The following is an 18392-nucleotide window of genomic DNA, read 5'->3' on the forward strand; positions in this document are numbered from 1 at the left end:
TAATTCTTTGTCGTATTCTATCTTTAAAAAGTTCTATATCTCTAAGTTTGTTTGATCTATATATCGCAGAGTTAACCAAAAATTTTAAAAAAATTTTATTTTGTAAAGTATGCCTCAATGGATTTACTCTTTGAGATCTAGTGTATCTTTAATATTCTTCCGCTTTGCCTCAGAATATTATTTGACTCATAGAGACTTATAAATAAAAATTAATAAGTATTAATAAGTATTCACATTATATATTAATGCGAGCGGAATATACGCATTTGGAAATATGTAATGCTCCGTACTAGCTTTATTGATCTTCGGAGACAAACGGAAGAATCAGATTGTATCTCAAAAAGTTAATCTCCCCATATCTTCTACGAGATGCACGTGCACCTATAAAATCGTTGAATACTCTTGAAATTTGAATATGTTAAAACAAACTTGATCAGATTACGATCATTCTATCGAGTATTCTTTCCTTACATAAGAGCGATACTTGACGACATACTGGAGTAAAGGATTTTTCTGTAAAAAATTGTAGAAATACTTCAAGACATATATTATATATTAGTCGTGTAAGTTTTTGGCATGCTACTGAAATGTAAAAACTGGGTGAAGAATTTGCAGCCACGTACATTCTGTGCTGCTCTATTTCACTTTGCCCGCTTATTAATCATGTAACGAGGTGTTTATTTCTATTAAGAACAAAAGCAACAAAGTGTGATTACATAACTATATTCATCTAAATCTAATACTACTAGTTTATAATAAATATATTTGTACTAATTTTAATCATAAACTTTGTTGTTTTTATTGCACTATAAATATAAGTTAGAGGAAAGCATAGTATGTTAATTTACATTTTTTAATTTGTATTGCTTAAAAAATAATAAACTACTGTATGACAGTGGCTTCATGAAACTTTAAAAAAGCACATTAATACCGTTTAGTAATTAATTTTTAATTTTATTTGCAAGAAACAATGATTTTTGTATAAAGAAATAATGTTATAAATAATTTCGAATTACTCTAGTATTAACATCATTTGTATTACTATTAAGTGTAAACTTAAATACTTCAAAGTTCAAATAATATTACACAGGACCTATATTAATAGCTATTTACATTCTTCTGTTATGGTTTGAAACAAAAGTAAAAATGTGTCATTTATGTGAATGCATATATTACACATCTTTTATCATTTTTTAAACATTCTCTCAAGTTTTTATTTAATATGAGTTAAGAATACATGTACATACATATAGTAGAATTTCATAAATTCTCTATATTAGTGACATTATTTAATAAATACGGAAATTTCTTATAAAATGTTGTGCAAAAGTATTGTGTATTCTGTTCAAAAGAGTCCGAAACCTCGTCGTAAGTACAAAACAACTATATTGCTGGTTAATAGAGAAATGAAATTATATTATTAAAATTTTAACATACTACACTTGGTAAATAATGTGTAGAACTTCATCATATGCCAAAAGCACCATTACCTGGAGAACCTGCAAAACCATATACACTTACTGAAATTCCTGGACCAAGGTCAGAAGCACTTCTCAATGAACTTTCTAAAATTCAGGTTTATATTATTATCACAAAATTCAAATTTTATTGAAGATTGACACATTCATATAAACAATTTTAAAATATTGCAGCAAGTAGGCTCCATTCAATATTTTGGAGACTACCAAAGATCTGTTGGAAATTACTTAGCAGATATTGATGGAAATGTTTTTTTAGATATGTTTATGCAATTATCTACCCTTGCTCTTGGATATAATCATAGGTCAATCCTTGGTGCATTATCTTGTGGAGGAAATCAAGTAAATATAATTGAAAATAATTATATTCACTAAAATAAGCTTAAAGGTGTCAACATAATAAATTTTTAGCGAGTAATAGCAAACAGACCTGCAATAGGATTATTCCCTGGTTTAGAGTGGCCGTGTAAAATACAGGATACATTGCTTCAACCATGTGTTAGATATTTTTACTTATCGAATTTGTAACTACGTTTATTTTATCAATAAGAATAAAAATAACATTGGATAGTAAATAATAATAAATAACAATGAATTTGTTAAATATAATATTATTTCACACATACATCAGGTAGCTCCAAAAGGGTTACCATGCATTTTTACAGCCATGTGTGGTGCTTGTTCAATTGAGCATGCTATACAAATGGCATTCATAAAATATGCAGAAAGACATCGACGTGGCAAAGATTTTACAGAGGAAGAAAAGGAAAGTGCACCTTTTAATAAACCACCTGGTTGTCCTGAATTGTCTATCCTTTCCTTTGAAGGTACCTTAACATAGTGCTGTAATATACCAACACTACAAATTGATGAAATTTATAAAATTAGGAGGATTTCATGGTAGAACATTTGGTGCACTGGCATTAACGCATTATAAGTACATAATGAAAATTGATATACCTTCTCTTCAATGGCCAATTGCACCCTATCCACAGTATTTATATCCATTGGATCAGCATGAAAAAGAAAATAAAGAGGAAGATGCTCGGTGCTTGGAACAAGTAGATTTGATAGTACTATGATATAAATTTTAAATTAATTTTGTTGCTAAAGATTGATAAAATCTACATCAAAATATAAAAGGTAGAGGATTTAATAGAACGATATGAAAAGAATATGCCAGTTGCTGGTATCCTAGTTGAAGCAATACAATGTGAAGGAGGAGATAGACACGCTTCCCCAGACTTTTTTTTACAATTACAAGACATGTGCAAAAGAGTAAATATTTAATATGCTCTGTTTAGATTTTTATAAGATACAAATATTGAGAAACATAACACAATAAATTTTTCAGAGATCTATTCCTTTCATATTGGATGAAATACAAACAGGAGGTGGTGCAACAGGAAGAATATGGGCACATGAATATTTTGAATTAAACATTCCTCCTGATATTGTTACATTTAGTTACAAAATGCAAGCTAGTGGATTTTATCATTCTCCCGAATACATGTAACATATTTATTAAACATAATAGTGTTTGAATAGAATATTGTATCATTATAAATATTTTTCATACTATCTATTTAGGCCCAAGCAACCATATAGAGTTTTTAATGCATGGATGGGAGATCCAATCCAAATTTTACTGTTAGAGGCAGTATTACAAACCATTGAAGCAGAAGACTTATTAACTCATGTATGTTATGTCGGCAATTATTTGCTTTGTCAACTAAACACCTTACAACATGAATTTTCGGATATTATAAGTTCCGTACGAGGTAGAGGCTTTATCATTGCCTTTGATACGAGATGTAGGGATATGAAACAGAAATTAATGCATCTTTTACGTAATAAAGGTAATATCAAAAATTTAATATATTCATTTGACAATTTTTATATTCTGCTTCCGTATAGTAAATTTACAAATATTAGGTATACAAGTGGGCGACTGTGGAACAAAATCAATTCGATTAAGACCATGTCTAATATTCGGAGAATATCATGCCGATATCTTTTTAGAAATTCTGCGCGATTGCTTGCAAGAACTTGCAGAGTGCTGATGTATTTGTAAATTATATTTTAATTATTTATTGTATTATACACTTGTTAAATATATACTTTAATACAAAAATATACGTTCTATAACATTATTATATGTATGTATATAACAACTAATTATGAAGTATATTATACGATAGTAATAATAATAACAGAGCGCACCTGCTGCCATTACATTCAAATCTAAATTCAAATGATATTCAAACATCGCGGCTAGTAGTCACATAGTTCCAGTTACCGATCAAGGACCAAGAATATACATATTGTCTGTGTACATATAAAGGAGATCGATATCAGTATGGCGGTAAAGGAGCGGCTCCATTCAGCGTGATTGGAAATCAAGATTATTATGGCTCAGATTTTACATTACATAACGGGAAAGTGCATTTCTATCGAAGTGCATTTTTCGCGACGCCTAGTAGCATCTTGAACGACCATAAGTATAGAACGAAAAACAAGACATTAAGTTTGTCATTGTGAGTAAAAAAAAGTAAACGAAGAAGAAAGGATTTTACAAGGACGTTACAACTTACAACTGATAATCGCAACATCGCAACTGAAGTCCTTAGCCCCGGCACGTTGAAGCGTAAACAGTCACCATGGCAAAGTACGAAGATATTGCGTAACACTTTATCTAATTATAGCAGCGTAAAAAGTGCATCACTAATTCAATGATAATGCTCTGTTTACTATGCCACGCTGCAAACTGTATTACTATTACACTTATTTCATCGGTTTATTTCTTGGCGGCATGTCCCTTTTTAAATCTTTAATTTTTGTTAAACAGAATGCTGACTTCAAGTTGGTGTGAGTTTATGGATTAATAGTCAAAATATTTTCGTATTTAATTTTTTTATTCACATAATACTTTTATGTTGCTAAGTTATGAATATGTATTAGTTTACATTATTGGTTCTAAAGTAATATATTTCCTTTATTTCGTACTTCTTGAAAAATTATGTATATATTTGTGTATGTATATGTGTATGTATATGTTGCTATAAGTAATTAGTTTATATGTATTTATAGCTTTTCTGTTTTATTCTTTCCATAGTATAAAAGTATGAGTAATTACTATATAAATTATAAACTATATTTTCACTTGTACTTGTTAGGGTAATTTACATGATGTATAAGGAAACATTTTCTTTTTTCAGAGTAAGGTTTCAGACTTTATTACGTTATAATTATGCCTTCTCATATTATTTCATAATAAAATATATCTTATTAATGTTATTAATTTTATATACTTTTAGTTAATGTAGATAATTTACATAGATATAAATAAATTATTTTCAAAATTAAAAATTTTGTCAAAATAAAATTTTCCTCCTTCATTTTGTGTTTTATTCTATCTTCAACAGTTTATCTAAAGCTATTAGATTAATCAGAGTTGAAAATGTTTTCATTGCTAACTAATTAATTCAGTAATTTCATACAACTACTAGCATCATAAAAACTGGAAAAACATGTTGAGTTTTTAAAAAATTACTGAATCATAATGATGCAATGAGTTCTTATACAAAACGTAGTGTTATATATAACAATGCTTTTAAAAGATATGTTCTAAATTGTAATCTTATCTCCTTTATTTTGTTATCGGTTAGTGGTGCAACTAATCAGTAATTCTCTGTTCACAATTATTTACTTCACAGACTCATTCGTGTATCAGAATCAGAGCAAGTTATAGACATTAATATTATGTCTATAATTTTATAAAAATGAAAGTTGATAGGTTTTCACAGTTATATATAGAACAGTTTTATCAATTACTCCAGGGTAAGCTACTTCATTTATAAAGGAGAAATCACTTTGTTCGTGTTCAATATGAATTTACAAATCATATATAGTATTACATAACTATATACATACTATATACATACTATCAACATATTATATAAGTTAATATAATATATATGTATCAAATTATGTTAATTCTGACTTTTTTTTTTAGAGAGATGATGATAGTATTTGTTTATGACACTGTAAGGTGTTGTAAAGAAGATGATGATCCTGCAGAGGCAGTTATGTATTTTCATCCTGCATGGGTATCTCTTACGCAAAGATTAGCTCTAGCAGGGCAATTAATGGCTGTTAATCAATTTCTTTCAACTTCGTTTTCCAATCCAAAATCAATCACATTACAAGGAGGAAAATTTGTATTAAAGAAATTTGGACAGTACATACTTGTAAGTGTATCGTTATTATATTTTTTCTTTATATAGGTATAATTAATAATAATTTATTTACTTATAAAAATAATTGAAAATATAAGAGAATTTGACTACATGACTTCAGAATTAATATAATGCAAAATATGAAAATCATTGTATGTATGGCATAATTTGATAGTAGTAGTTATCTATTAAAGCAGTTACAATTATCAGTGTAGTCTCAATGAATGAAACATAATATTTTTCTCATTGCTTAATGTGTCATACTTAGTATGAATTAATATTTGCCACATAAATTTCATTGTTTACTACTTTACAGGCAGTTGGAACTGATAGGAATATTCATGACTGGATTCTAGAAAGGCGTGCAAATACATTAGAATCATTGCTAAAATTTTTTCATTATGATTTGAATAAGATACTGGAATCATTTAATAATGACAGAAATAAGTTCACAGAGAAGCTTTATCAAATGTTTGAAACATATTTGCCAATACTTCAATATAGTGCCAATCTTTTCTCCAATATTCCTATCATTAAACTTCCAAAGGTATGGTTCCTTTTTAATATATTTAATTATTTATTGTGGATATAATATAAATTAATATATGTTGTTTTAGAGTGCTAGTAACATATTTTTAGAAGCAATTCAAGTTTTACAATATTATCAAGAAATCAGTGGTATAATAGGTGGTGCACTCTTCTATAATAATAAGTAAGTTTCTAGAGCAGTGACAAATAAATTGTTCTTTCATTTTAAAAACTAAAAGTATTAATATTTTAGGGTAGTTGCAACTCAGTTAAGTGCTGAGTTGACCAAACAAATTGTTATAACTGATCCATATAGAATAAAGGTATATTCAATTAAAATATATTAATAGTATGTAATATTTACATAATATACGATATTGTTTCTTTTAATACAATTTTTTAGGCTCCTGCAGAGAGAATATCGACAGAATTTCATCTACCTGTTGGAGTACAGTTATTGCGAGTATATATAGAGCAAAAACAGTTTACGAAACTTATACAAGAAGCAAATAATGAACGATATTATAGTTCTTATTTAGATTCTGTGACAAAAAAGATATTTCAAAGAAAGGTTAGTAGTTTTTGACAATGAATTATAACAATTATTTAATGATGAAACTATTATATTCTTAGAACATGTCCAAGAACAGTAAGGAACTCCCTTTGTCCGGAATGAAACGTGATACTTCTCGCATTTTTACTGTACCTGAAGAAGGAGAATTAGATTCATTACAGTACAACGATAATAGTCACTATGTACCCTCCGTACCACTTACAGCTTACAGTTCTCCAGTGAAACGTAAACAGGAAAGTAAAACAGACCGTCCTAAGTGTGTAAATCCTTTAACTCCTAGCGTTTGCTCTACACCATTAAAAGATATTAATAGAGTATTACATGGTAATGCTATGTTAATATGTAACACAAACGAAGATACAAATAATGAAGCAGAAGAAGAAAAGAAAGAAATAAAAACAAATGTAGATGATATTCCAGATGTTGTTAAGGAAGCACTTAGATATAAACGTTTAAATAAATTAAGAAACGTTACGCCAAAAGAAAAACTAGTTAAACGAAAAGAATTTAATAAGAGAAGCTTAAGTATGCATGATTTAGGATCGTCCAATTTGTACTCCAATCGAATATCAGTAAGAACATATGGATTAGGGTTGCCACAATTAAAACAAAATATATCTCCCGAAACTTCTCCTCAAAAGCAATCTTTACATAAAAGGCAGTTTCATACAATTACTGACCCATATTATCCTATATTTCGATGTGATGGATTACCAGTATCTCAGTCTTTATATAATCAATATATATCTTCGCATTACGAAGAACTTAAGGATGATCGAAATAATACAATTAATCGTAACGACTTTTTAACAAGTTTAGCTAATGATTGTAACATGAAAAATGTAACAAATAGCTGTGATACCATGATCAGTGATAATTTAGAAAAATCAAGTAATTCTCGTGACATAAAAATAGATAGTAAAGTGAAACAAGAAACTTATCGCAGATCAATGAGTCTTCCTTTGAAACCACTCAATATCACTGATAATGATGATAGACGAAAATCAGCATCGGAATGCGGTAACGTGTATGAATTTCTTCAAAAGAAAAAGTTGGATGGTCTACAATTAACGCCTCTTATGTCTAAACTCAGTTTACTTGCTGATGAGAGAACTAGCGGTTTTTGTAGTAGAGAAACAACTCCTAGCGAATTTCGTGATTTATCGGGCTTTTCAGCAGCAACGAATCAAATAATTAAGCAAAAACTGGAAGCAGTTAATAAGGAAACTGGCAGTGACGGTGAAGATGAATTGGAAGAAGATTGGGTAACTACTTCCAAAGATGAAGTTTCTTTTGAGAAAACAGAACTATTTCTCTGTGGACATCACAATATGGTGCTAGTACTATTAATGGAAAATGGAACTGCTAATAATCCTGATCTTATACACTCTCTCGTAAGTATATTTTATTGTCTAATATCCAATATATTGAAATTTAATTTTTTGATAATATATATTATAGTAATACATGTTATAGTGGCAAACTTGCGTGAATACGTTAGGAAAACTTGAAGCTAGACTACAACAATGTTTAGAGCCTCTACCTTCAAATGAAAATAAGGAATTATATAGTATATTAAGTATTGATCCTCAATGGGACACAATAAATCGTTCTGGACTCTGGGGTGTCACTGAATTGGATATTGTTTCTTGCCTTCATGATAGGTTCACATATACCAGCAATCTCACAGATATTATTGTCAGGTAATTATTTAAGCATTAGGTAATTTGATTCATTTAGTGCAATTTTGCATATGTCTGCTTGCTTCAGTAGACCTATTTATATCTTTTTGCTCGGTTAAAATAATACTACTACCAAAAATTTTCAAGAAAATGAATTGTATTATACATTTAGAGTATGTTTTGTTTTATATATTACGAAGCACTAAACTATTATATAATAGTAATATATAAGTACTAACTTATATATTTATACATTATGAAGCACTAAACATGGTAATTTTTCATGAAATATAGTAAAAAAATGAGTATATTTTATTAATTAACTAGAACGGAGGATACCGTTGTTTATGGTAACCAGTGTGGAAACGTAGAGGTATTTTATCAACAAGCAGTGGCTCCAAATACCTCTGGAGGACTTCCAACTCCTGCAGATTTAATGGGAATTGTGTCTCTTAAAGCAAAACGTAGACTGGAAAGAGATCATGGGATTGTATTGCTATAAATAATAATTATCTACAAATGCTTCCATCACAATCTCATTTAGGATTGAATTGTTTTATTTAATGTTTTGTTCTTTTTTTTATATTTCCTGGCATGCCAAATTAATAATGATATATAACATTCTGTACATATTTTATCTCCAAATAGTAGTACATACATTTTCCTGATGTTTTTAATAATATTAAATAGAAGCATTCTCTTTACCTTGTTATATGGTAATACAAGGGCATTAAAAATGGGAATGCAATTCTTCATTTAGTAGTTAGCATGTAACAGTAGTTGAACTCTTATTACCATAGCAACGATTTTCAAATAACCATATATAAACATCACGTATATATGTTAATGCGTGTATGTATACTTTTAGTATTATATTTATTTAAAACGTCCATATTTTGAGTAAGAAACAATGAGTTCAAATTTTCATATCTCTTTCCAAATAAAAGGATAATTAAACATTCCATTAATTTAATCGACCAAGAACATTTTTACGATAAAAAATACTACATATTCATAGAAAAAAATATTACCAAATTTTCTACATATATTTTTGTAATAAAGATCATACTATTGAGTCTAATAATTTAAGAATTGGCGGTAATCAAGGAATTTTTATATCACTCACATGTACCGACCATACATAACAAAACCGGTATTGAAACGTTACTATTTTCGCGATCATAAATGATATATTTTAATACGAAATATTAAATGTTTTATTAAAAGAAATTCTTCGATAATAAATTCACACTGAACAATTGGTTTTTTCATAATAGTATAAAAAGTAACGTGAACTTCAGATATTGTATATCTTTATTACATTTTTTTATCTTATTAAATATGAATGATGTTACGCAATAAAATTTGCAATTACATTTAAAAGTTTTGTATCATAAACATAAATGTAGTAGAAATATATATTATATCTAAATAATAATTTTTATCATGTATGGTTTCAACAATTAGATAAATAATGAATAAATATTCATAACAGGTACATAAATATTCTTTTAAAATATTTAAAATTGTAATACAGTTTAATAGCATGATGCAACAGTTTTTTCAAGTCCAAGCTTTTAATGTCTTAAATAAAACAAAATCATTCTAGTATTGTAATGCTATGTCCAAATTAAGTGATATTAAGTATTAATTTATTTGTCTATTTACAATCGTGTTATTATGAGTAAAGATTTTTATTGCGTTTAAGCATAAGGCAATTAATTGTTGTTTACTGCTTGACCTCTTAACAATTCCGTTTTGTATAAATGAATTTATATTGTATGTATTATAAACATATAATTAGTTCTTTGTATATAAATATATGTATGAAGCGTCTGATATGTAATCTGTTTACATGATTTATAAATAATAATGTAATTTTTAAATTTATTAGTATAAGTAGATTAAACTAATAATATTATTAAAAAAATAATGTATAACATAAGAGGTCAATATGTTAACAAAAAAGAATGTTATAAATAATATTAATGTAATTCCTGAAAATCATAAAATGCGTTATAAAAACTTAATAATAACTAAACATCAACGTCTAGCAATCACATTATATATATTTTTTAATGGTATTTGTTAAATATTTTAATTTTAATCTGAAAAGTAAATTCTTCCCGAAAAAATAATTTTTTTATTAATACGTTTAGTAGTTTATGTATTCTTCTGTTATAACTATAGTTGTAATTTCTAAGATGAATATAAATTTTATCTTAAGTATCTTTGTATATGAAGATACAACCTAAAATGAATTATGATTCTTCTAAACGTTTTAGATACTTTGACGTAATAAACGATTTCTAATTATTACGTAAAGTCCATATTTTATATTGTTTATAATAATATGCAGTATTTAAATTTTATTACATATGTTGATATGTCTCATATTGTAATTATAATAATCTTCTAAATATAATTATAATAATATCTTTAAATATATAATAATCTAATCTAGTCAATTATTGTGTATTGCGGGGAGCTATGAATATTTCAAATTATTCCTTACTAACAGTATGTATACTTTAAATTGATTTTAAGTTATGAAACACTTTGTCCCTCTTATTTAAACTAGTTCCAATTCAAACTAGTCATATCAAAGTATAATCGCAGATATTAATTCACAAATAATATAAGACATACATGCAGTAGAACATGAACAACAAAACACTGTAATGTCATCCATGGAATATACTTTAATTGAATAAAACTTATAATTGAAATATGCAATACTTGAACTTAATCATTTTTTAAATTTTTATTTTGATATAAAATAAAATTATTATAAATATTATACTTCAAATAATATATGTTTCATTTTTCATTCCTAAATATTTTCAAAGAAAAAAGTAGTTTTTTTTATAATTGATATAATAAAAAAAAAGAAGAAGAAGAACATTTTAAAGAAATAGAAATCACCCTTTTTTCTATATTTATATGCAGATATCTATCATGTGTCTTGAAATCGTTCTGCTGCCTTTTGTCGACCTCGATATAGTAGAGAAGAACGAGTCGAGGCGATCCTCCTAGCTCTGCCGGTTCATTAATATGTTTGTATCACGCGCTACGCACGTTTCTGATCATTATTTACATTAAACAGGTAATTTACATTAAACAGGACGCGCCTCTAAAACCAGAATCTAAGTGTTGACACACGATCACGTTTCGTCATATAGAACGGCGAGCCTTCGCAAATGGAAAGTTTTATACGAATGAAATACTTTGAACTCTTCCTGTTTGTGGTGAAATAGTTTTCAGAAAAATAGTTATTTTTATACAACGACATATATATAATATTAACAAATATATTATACTATATATATACTATTGCTTTACTTTAGTAAGTAAGCTAATGTTTACTCTTTTTAATCATTCAAACATGTACGACAAAGTTGACTTTGATTTGTAAGCATAATTAAAAAATGATTAATTTGTTTAACTTGTTTAAATACTAAAAAGATGTATAATATTTTTTCAATAAACATAATTGTATTTTATTTTCGCGTTTGCTATACAAATACAAAATAGGCGTGAAAAACAAGAATATTTACTGGAACAATATTTACAAATACATTTTTGTTATTAATTGCAATTAATAAAGTGTACAAGAAATTTTTAAATGTTAGAATACTTTACAATTTTATATTTTCAAACACATTGTAATAAAAATTTTGAAAATTAGCATTTCAATATATCTTAAATATTTTAAAAGATATCACGGAGGATATTAATGTGGATTTTAAATAAATAAACTAATCAATATAATTGAAAATCGACAATAAACAAAATTTCTTCAGTACATACGTTAAAAAATATTATTTAAAAAAATGACCTTAAAGATAATAGTTCCACAGACAAACCGATGAATAAAATATTAGGTGATTGTAAATAATCCTGAAAAACCTGCTATTAGTATTATACGTTAGATTTACGACTCACAGTTTTTAAAAGAATGCGACACAAACAAGCCTCCCTGATCAACCAATCAGCGATCAGGATATAGCATTACTGATTTTCACGCGCTTATATTTAAGCAAGATGTTTCCGATTACAAACCACGAAAAAGAAATCATTAACTAGCTCGTTCTAACTTTCCGCAAGTATTCAAAATGGTATGAAATTTATAATCTGTTTTTAGCTAAGTTCTACTATAAAAAAATTTATTATTACAGTACCGTAGTAGTATTAATACTATTTAATTAAGGACATTTTAATTTGTATAAATGTTAGTTTTCAGTCCTAATATAATCGTTCGTAATTTAAATAAAATAAAACTTTTAATGTTCTCTGATTTTCAGATAAATCGATAATATAAAATTTTTAATTTCATTTTTTTCAGACTACATATACAGATAAAGGTCACAAGGTAATTATAGTAACACAAATACTTTAATTGAAAATATAATTATACCATATATTTAACATGTAATTCTTCGTTTTTAGCCTTTAGGAGGAAAATTCTTGTGCTTCGATCACCTCAAATTCTGGGTTGGAAATGCAAAACAGGTAATTAGAACAAAATAGTACATATCTACTAAAAAAACCAGATAGTTTCATTAAATAATAGATGAAATCATGAATTTCATGATATAAGCAAATATTCAGGATTCATATTTGTTAATACTTTAAAACATTTTCTCGTTTTTCGATATTTGTGATTTCTTTTATATTTTCACACGGAAACAAAATTGAAATAAGCCACCCACCTATTATGAATTTATATTTAAACACATTTGTTACTTTAGGCAGCCAGTTATTACTGCACTAGATTGGGTTTTGAACCTTTGGCTTATCGTGGTTTAGAGACTTGTTCCAGGCGCGTAGCATCACACGTCGTTAAACAAAATCAGGTAAATACTAAACAAATGTTTATTGTTCATATTTTTATAAAGTAACATCTTATATCTGTCTAATATCTTATATTAGTAAAAAAATAAAAATACTGTTTTTATTTATAGATTATTTTTGTATTTGAATCAGCTTATGAACCTGATGATGAAGAAATGGCAAACCATCTTTCCCGACACGGAGATGGTGTTCGTGATATTGCTTTTAATGTTGAGGACATAGACATCATTGTAAAAGTATGTTAATATTATAACTTCCTGCGAATATATGAATGAAAGGATTATTATTTTTTAGATCGCAAGAGAAAGAGGTGCCATAATAGTAAAAGACATATGGGAAGAAAATGATGAATATGGTATTGTAAAATTTGCTACCATAAGTACCGTAAGTACATACAAAGAAAGAAAATAATGAACTAACAACAGTATTTCAATAAAACATAATTATTCTCTTATTTACTAGTACGGAGATACATATCATACGCTAATAGACAGATCCAAGTATAACGGATTCTTTTTGCCAGGGTTTCAAAAGCTATCAGAAGACCCATTTTTAAAGACTTTGTATGTAACTTAAATTCAATCAAATTATTCTTCAAATAATATTATTAAGTTTTTAATAATTTTGTTTTTGTTACTTAGACCAAAAGTAGGATTGAATTTTGTTGACCATATTGTTGGCAATCAATCTGACAAACAAATGGAACCTGTTGCAAAATGGTATACAAACTGATAAAATATTTAAGAAATTAGAGAAGTCTGTACACGCGATTGTGTTTTCTATATAAAATTTGTTTTATTGTAGGTATGAGCGATGTTTGCAATTTCATCGATTCTGGTCAGTAGACGATTCTCAATTACACACAGAATATTCAGCTCTGCGTTCCATTGTCATGACGAATTGGGAAGAAACAGTGAAAATGCCTATTAATGAACCTGCACCTGGCAAAAAGCGTTCTCAAATCCAAGAATATGTTGAATATTATGGGGGAGCAGGAGTGCAACATATTGCTCTTAATACAAACAACATAATTACAGCTGTAAATTACACATTTGACATAGCTTTTCGAAATTTAAATAAAATTTTAAAAATAAGAATTTACATTATTTCACAGATACAAAATCTGCAAACTAGAGGGCTAGAGTTCCTAGATGTTCCAGACACTTACTATGATATGTTAAGAAACCGTCTGAAAACCAGTGGTGTACAAATTTTAGAAGATGTCAATATACTTCAAAAATTAAAAATTTTAATCGATTATGATGAAAATGGATATCTTTTACAAATATTTACTAAAAATATGCAAGATCGTCCAACTCTCTTTATAGAAATCATTCAAAGGCATAATCACAATGTGGGTATTATAATGATCATTAAACCTACCATAAATCTTTTAAAACTGAAACTAATAAAATTATAAAAATTACTTCTGTTGTAGGGATTTGGAGCTGGAAACTTCCAAGCGCTATTTCAAGCTATTGAAATGGAGCAAGCTAAACGTGGCAATTTGTAAAATTCATATTTTTAATACTTATGTCAACTAAGATAAAATACAATTATATATAGCAGCTTGTTTTTTTAAAATCATGCTTTTCATCTTCATTACATTAAAATTTTTTTATACTGCAAGTTGTAAAATAGAAAATACCATTATGTTATTAATTCCAGATATTGTATTTAATGGTCAATATTTGTTTTACAAAAATACACGTAGTATGAGGGAATAAAATATGTAACAATACAATTTAAAAAGTAATAATCAATCATTAAAATTAAATATTATATGCTGCTATATTATATTGTGATATTATGTCATTAACATGTAATCAATAGGTGTATTTAGAAAAAGTGGAAAACAAGAAAATTATTAAACTGTATTTATTTTTAATGCTCTTTTCTTTCTTTTGTGGCCAAGATATAAGCAAATGTTTTTCATATAAAAACTGCAGTATCTAGAAAGAATGGAATAATATGTGATGACAAAGGATATTAAGAAGAAAGTAGCTCACTTATTTTAATCTCTGGGGAGTCCATGGCTCAGATACCTGTCTGCTATTAACTGTAATTAACTTGCAGACATTTCTCTTCATACACTATCATGAATGCCAAGACGAAAGATATCATGCTGGCAAAAAAATGAATTCCCCAGTGGCTTCAACACAAAAATCTGTGAGAAGGCATGTGGTGGATCTTCATCTGCCTGTAACAAATTATAGATATATAATTATACACTTAAGCTATATATATCATTACTACATGTATAAATCTAATAAAAGAATATATAAAATACATAATTTTCTTTTCTTGCTAATATATTTTACATAATCGTAATAGACCTTAATATATAAAAATTGTATTGTGTAAAAATATATTGGTATGTAATTGAATTACTATCAATAAAGATAAATTATTATTAAACATAGCTAATAATCCTATTAATTGCATCCCATGCAAAAACTATGTAAATGTTTTAGAAATGTAATAAAAATAAAGAAGTATACAGTACAATGACAAACTCATCATACAATCAAATTCTATGCGAAAAAGGTTATATTACTTTTGACCCATGATTAAGCTAAAAATAGCATCTTCAACTATATTATTATAACATTTTGATTATTATACAGATTAAATACTATAGAATTTTTTCTATTTAAAAGTATCTGATAATTATTACAACATTAAAAAATAATGATATATTATTGTAAGCTATACAAAAATTAAATTTAATTGAATTATTTTTATTTTCATATATTCATATATCATTTCATATAATATTTAAACTACTGTTATATTGATACACAAGACAAATTAATAATAATAATTGTTATTGTTATAAACTTATATTATTATTAGTATAAACTATTATTAAACAACATGTCATTAGACTTTAACCAAAAGAGAAAAAATATATTTTATTCCGGTCAGTTCAGCAATTTAAATTTTTTTTATCATCACCCTTATTACATATACATATAATACATTGTACGCATTTTTACAAATGTATTATTCCAAAAATATTGAAATATGCGGATGGTGCAACAAATTATTTATACTTATTACATAGTTTAAAATATAATTAATTATATAGTACATGCAAATAGTTAATTAATAAAATTATAAAACTTTGGTAAATTTAAATAATTATAATAACAAACATTAAGATGTAGCAAATGTTTTCACTATTATAGAGTTATTTTAAATTCTCAAATTTACCAAATTGTTAAATATTAATATTAGTTAAGTGTAAAAATTATTTTTGTCAAATTATTGATTACAGCAAATAGCAAAGCAATATTGCAAATAACACATAATTGAATTAAAATTAATAATAAGAAAGCATACTGACATACATGAAGCAGCTTTAGACATCAAAAATTAGTATCAGGCTTGCCTGTACCATGGTACGAAGATCAATGGAATAGCAATACCTGACGCCTAAACCGTGTTGTGCAGAGCAAGTCTGAAGATGTCATGCTGCACGTAAAAGCTGGTGCCAATTGGTTTCAGGACAAATGTCTGGATGTATGCATGGGGCTGATCCTCATCAGTCTGCCCAATCATCAACAATCACTGACTGAATTTTCTTATTTCATCTTCTTTGCGGAGGTATATAGAGAGATTGTTGCTGGACATTAGTCATAGCTCAATCTCTATCTTCATATGGCAGCACAAAAAATGTAAGGCAGTACAGTACACATTTGTGTAGCATGTCCAGCCAATAAAATACAATATATGGACGAATAAAAATATAAATGCGTCAATGAATTTAAAAAAAATATCGGGCCAAATATATCTCTTTGTTTAGAAACTGCATTAAATTGTGTATGATAGAAGAAGTTAAATTACTGAACTAATTGGAATAAGATCTCTGCACATATTAAATAAAATTCTTTCATTTATGTATAATCTCTGCTATTAGCATATATATAGCATATATTTATATATATAGTATATATATATATATATATATATATATAAATATAAATATGAATAATTGTGTATATTTTTACATGCAAATTCCCTATCTGCTTATTCATATTATACTCATATAATAATGAAAAGTTATTTTCTTTACCTGCAACCTTCCTAAAACATTAATAAGCACTCCACCATCAAACATAGGTTGTGAATCAATGGCAGTTATTATCCGATTTATTTTTTGAAATGTTAAACTCTGAAAATTAAAGATTACTAATCAACATAACAAAAAAAATTAATTTATTTTTCTTTAATTTCATAATCTTTTTATGAACTATATGATTTTCTAGTCTATATAAAATATACTTATATTAAAAAATGATAGGTATAGTATAATGAAATATGTAATAAAATATGACATATATAGCCCATTTAAAAAAAAAAACTCACAGTTAATTTTTCCATGATTTTAATAGCACCTTGTATTTGCAAACCCTCGAATGTCATGAAAGATGACTCGGTCTGTAAACGTAACATCGAATAAGTATATAGAGAAAAAATTGTCACAATAAATAAATGTGATTAGAAACAGTTAAAGCTTACATTATACATATTTATTAAATTTGGTCTTTGTGCGGGGTCGTCAAACATCGCATAATACTGTTGTACGAAACCCTTTCCAATAACTTCATATTGAGCGTTCAATGCCATCACGCTAACTTATTGTGTTCACACTCACTATACGATATCAACAATATCAGTCTTTTTAAATGATTCAATCCTTCGACAAATCGTATTTAAAAAAAGTTCTACGACAAGGGTAAAACAGTACCTATTAACATCCCTCGTGCAAGATACAAGCGAGCAGGAAGCTACTTATGCCGACCAATCATTTCGATGTATCGAGAAAATCATCGGGATTATTCTCGAACTCTCGAAAAGTTTAGATATTCGGCAACGATTGTACTCGTTTTTGTAGAAACAATGTTGCTTCTGATTCGTGGTTCAGATTGAAAATATACGAAATCAATCCGTTGCTTTTCTGAAAATGATATGATATATATTGCAAGAAATAAATAATGATCTTTAAATGATGTGGTGGATAAAACCGGTCCGA

At 27.2% G+C, this 18392-nt stretch overlaps 4 protein-coding genes across 7 annotated transcripts; 3 read left to right on the plus strand and 1 right to left on the minus strand.

Annotated features, from left to right (window-relative positions):
- Positions 1-1231: 1231 nt before the first annotated feature.
- Positions 1232-3541, plus strand: LOC117165809 (4-aminobutyrate aminotransferase, mitochondrial). Its single transcript, XM_076628055.1, has 9 exons — positions 1232-1368; positions 1461-1576; positions 1653-1820; positions 1890-1976; positions 2110-2305; positions 2367-2539; positions 2833-2990; positions 3069-3337; positions 3414-3541. The coding sequence occupies exons 1-9, from the start codon at positions 1317-1319 to the stop codon at positions 3539-3541; spliced, it is 1347 nt and encodes a 448-aa protein (XP_076484170.1). The 5' UTR covers positions 1232-1316.
- A 295-nt stretch (positions 3542-3836) lies between these two features.
- HPS4 (Hermansky-Pudlak syndrome 4 protein) lies at positions 3837-11236 on the plus strand. Of its 3 annotated transcripts, none has more exons than XM_033349186.2 (9): positions 3837-4346; positions 5494-5728; positions 6033-6263; positions 6334-6428; positions 6498-6567; positions 6648-6815; positions 6878-8212; positions 8295-8521; positions 8828-11236. In XM_033349186.2, the coding sequence occupies exons 1-9, from the start codon at positions 4231-4233 to the stop codon at positions 9000-9002; spliced, it is 2652 nt and encodes an 883-aa protein (XP_033205077.1). In that variant the 5' UTR covers positions 3837-4230; the 3' UTR covers positions 9003-11236. The 3 variants fall into 3 exon arrangements, with proteins under 3 accessions (XP_033205077.1, XP_033205078.1, XP_033205079.1); XM_033349187.2 differs by having other exon boundaries at positions 3838-4146; XM_033349188.2 differs by lacking the exon at positions 3837-4346 and adding an exon at positions 5182-5318.
- Positions 11237-12495: 1259 nt separating this feature from the next.
- On the plus strand, positions 12496-15242 carry Hpd (4-hydroxyphenylpyruvate dioxygenase). Its single transcript, XM_033349192.2, has 11 exons — positions 12496-12618; positions 12846-12872; positions 12950-13012; positions 13252-13356; positions 13465-13590; positions 13649-13738; positions 13817-13917; positions 13996-14073; positions 14159-14393; positions 14469-14708; positions 14793-15242. Exons 1-11 carry the CDS (start codon positions 12616-12618, stop codon positions 14865-14867), a joined length of 1143 nt encoding a protein of 380 aa, XP_033205083.1. The 5' UTR covers positions 12496-12615; the 3' UTR covers positions 14868-15242.
- Positions 15218-18383, minus strand: Ntf-2 (nuclear transport factor-2). 2 transcript variants are annotated; one of them, XM_033349197.2, is made up of 5 exons: positions 17879-18383; positions 17726-17797; positions 17433-17531; positions 16786-16906; positions 15218-15554 (listed from the first exon to the last, which is right to left on the minus strand). In XM_033349197.2, exons 1-4 carry the CDS (start codon positions 17984-17986, stop codon positions 16793-16795), a joined length of 393 nt encoding a protein of 130 aa, XP_033205088.1. In that variant the 5' UTR covers positions 17987-18383; the 3' UTR covers positions 15218-15554; positions 16786-16792. The 2 variants fall into 2 exon arrangements, with proteins under 2 accessions (XP_033205088.1, XP_033205089.1); XM_033349198.2 differs by lacking the exon at positions 16786-16906 and having other exon boundaries at positions 17879-18013; positions 18108-18376.
- Between the last annotated feature and the right edge of the window lie 9 nt (positions 18384-18392).

This window comes from Bombus vancouverensis, chromosome 3 (genome assembly GCF_051014615.1).
Source record: "Bombus vancouverensis nearcticus chromosome 3, iyBomVanc1_principal, whole genome shotgun sequence".
NCBI classification, from domain to species: domain Eukaryota; kingdom Metazoa; phylum Arthropoda; class Insecta; order Hymenoptera; family Apidae; genus Bombus; species Bombus vancouverensis.

Bases quoted from the DNA above. Each gene is read 5' to 3' on its own strand.
- Ntf-2 (XM_033349197.2), bottom strand. From the start codon at position 17,986: ATGGCATTGAACGCTCAATATGAAGTTATTGGAAAGGGTTTCGTACAA. The intron at 17,798-17,878 runs GTAAGCTTTAAC...TTACGTTTACAG, and splicing joins ATTTAATAAATATGTATAAT to ACCGAGTCATCTTTCATGAC. The intron at 17,532-17,725 runs GTGAGTTTTTTT...TTTAATTTTCAG, and splicing joins AAATCATGGAAAAATTAACT to AGTTTAACATTTCAAAAAAT.
- LOC117165809 (XM_076628055.1), top strand. From the start codon at position 1,317: ATGTTGTGCAAAAGTATTGTGTATTCTGTTCAAAAGAGTCCGAAACCT. The intron at 1,821-1,889 runs GTAAATATAATT...ATAAATTTTTAG, and splicing joins TATCTTGTGGAGGAAATCAA to CGAGTAATAGCAAACAGACC. The intron at 1,977-2,109 runs GTTAGATATTTT...CACATACATCAG, and splicing joins ATACATTGCTTCAACCATGT to GTAGCTCCAAAAGGGTTACC.
- Hpd (XM_033349192.2), top strand. The intron at 13,357-13,464 runs GTAAATACTAAA...TTTTATTTATAG, and splicing joins ACGTCGTTAAACAAAATCAG to ATTATTTTTGTATTTGAATC. The intron at 13,739-13,816 runs GTAAGTACATAC...CTTATTTACTAG, and splicing joins AATTTGCTACCATAAGTACC to TACGGAGATACATATCATAC.
- HPS4 (XM_033349186.2), top strand. From the start codon at position 4,231: ATGCCACGCTGCAAACTGTATTACTATTACACTTATTTCATCGGTTTA. The intron at 4,347-5,493 runs GTGAGTTTATGG...TTTTTTTTTTAG, and splicing joins AATGCTGACTTCAAGTTGGT to AGAGATGATGATAGTATTTG. The intron at 6,568-6,647 runs GTATATTCAATT...ACAATTTTTTAG, and splicing joins CTGATCCATATAGAATAAAG to GCTCCTGCAGAGAGAATATC.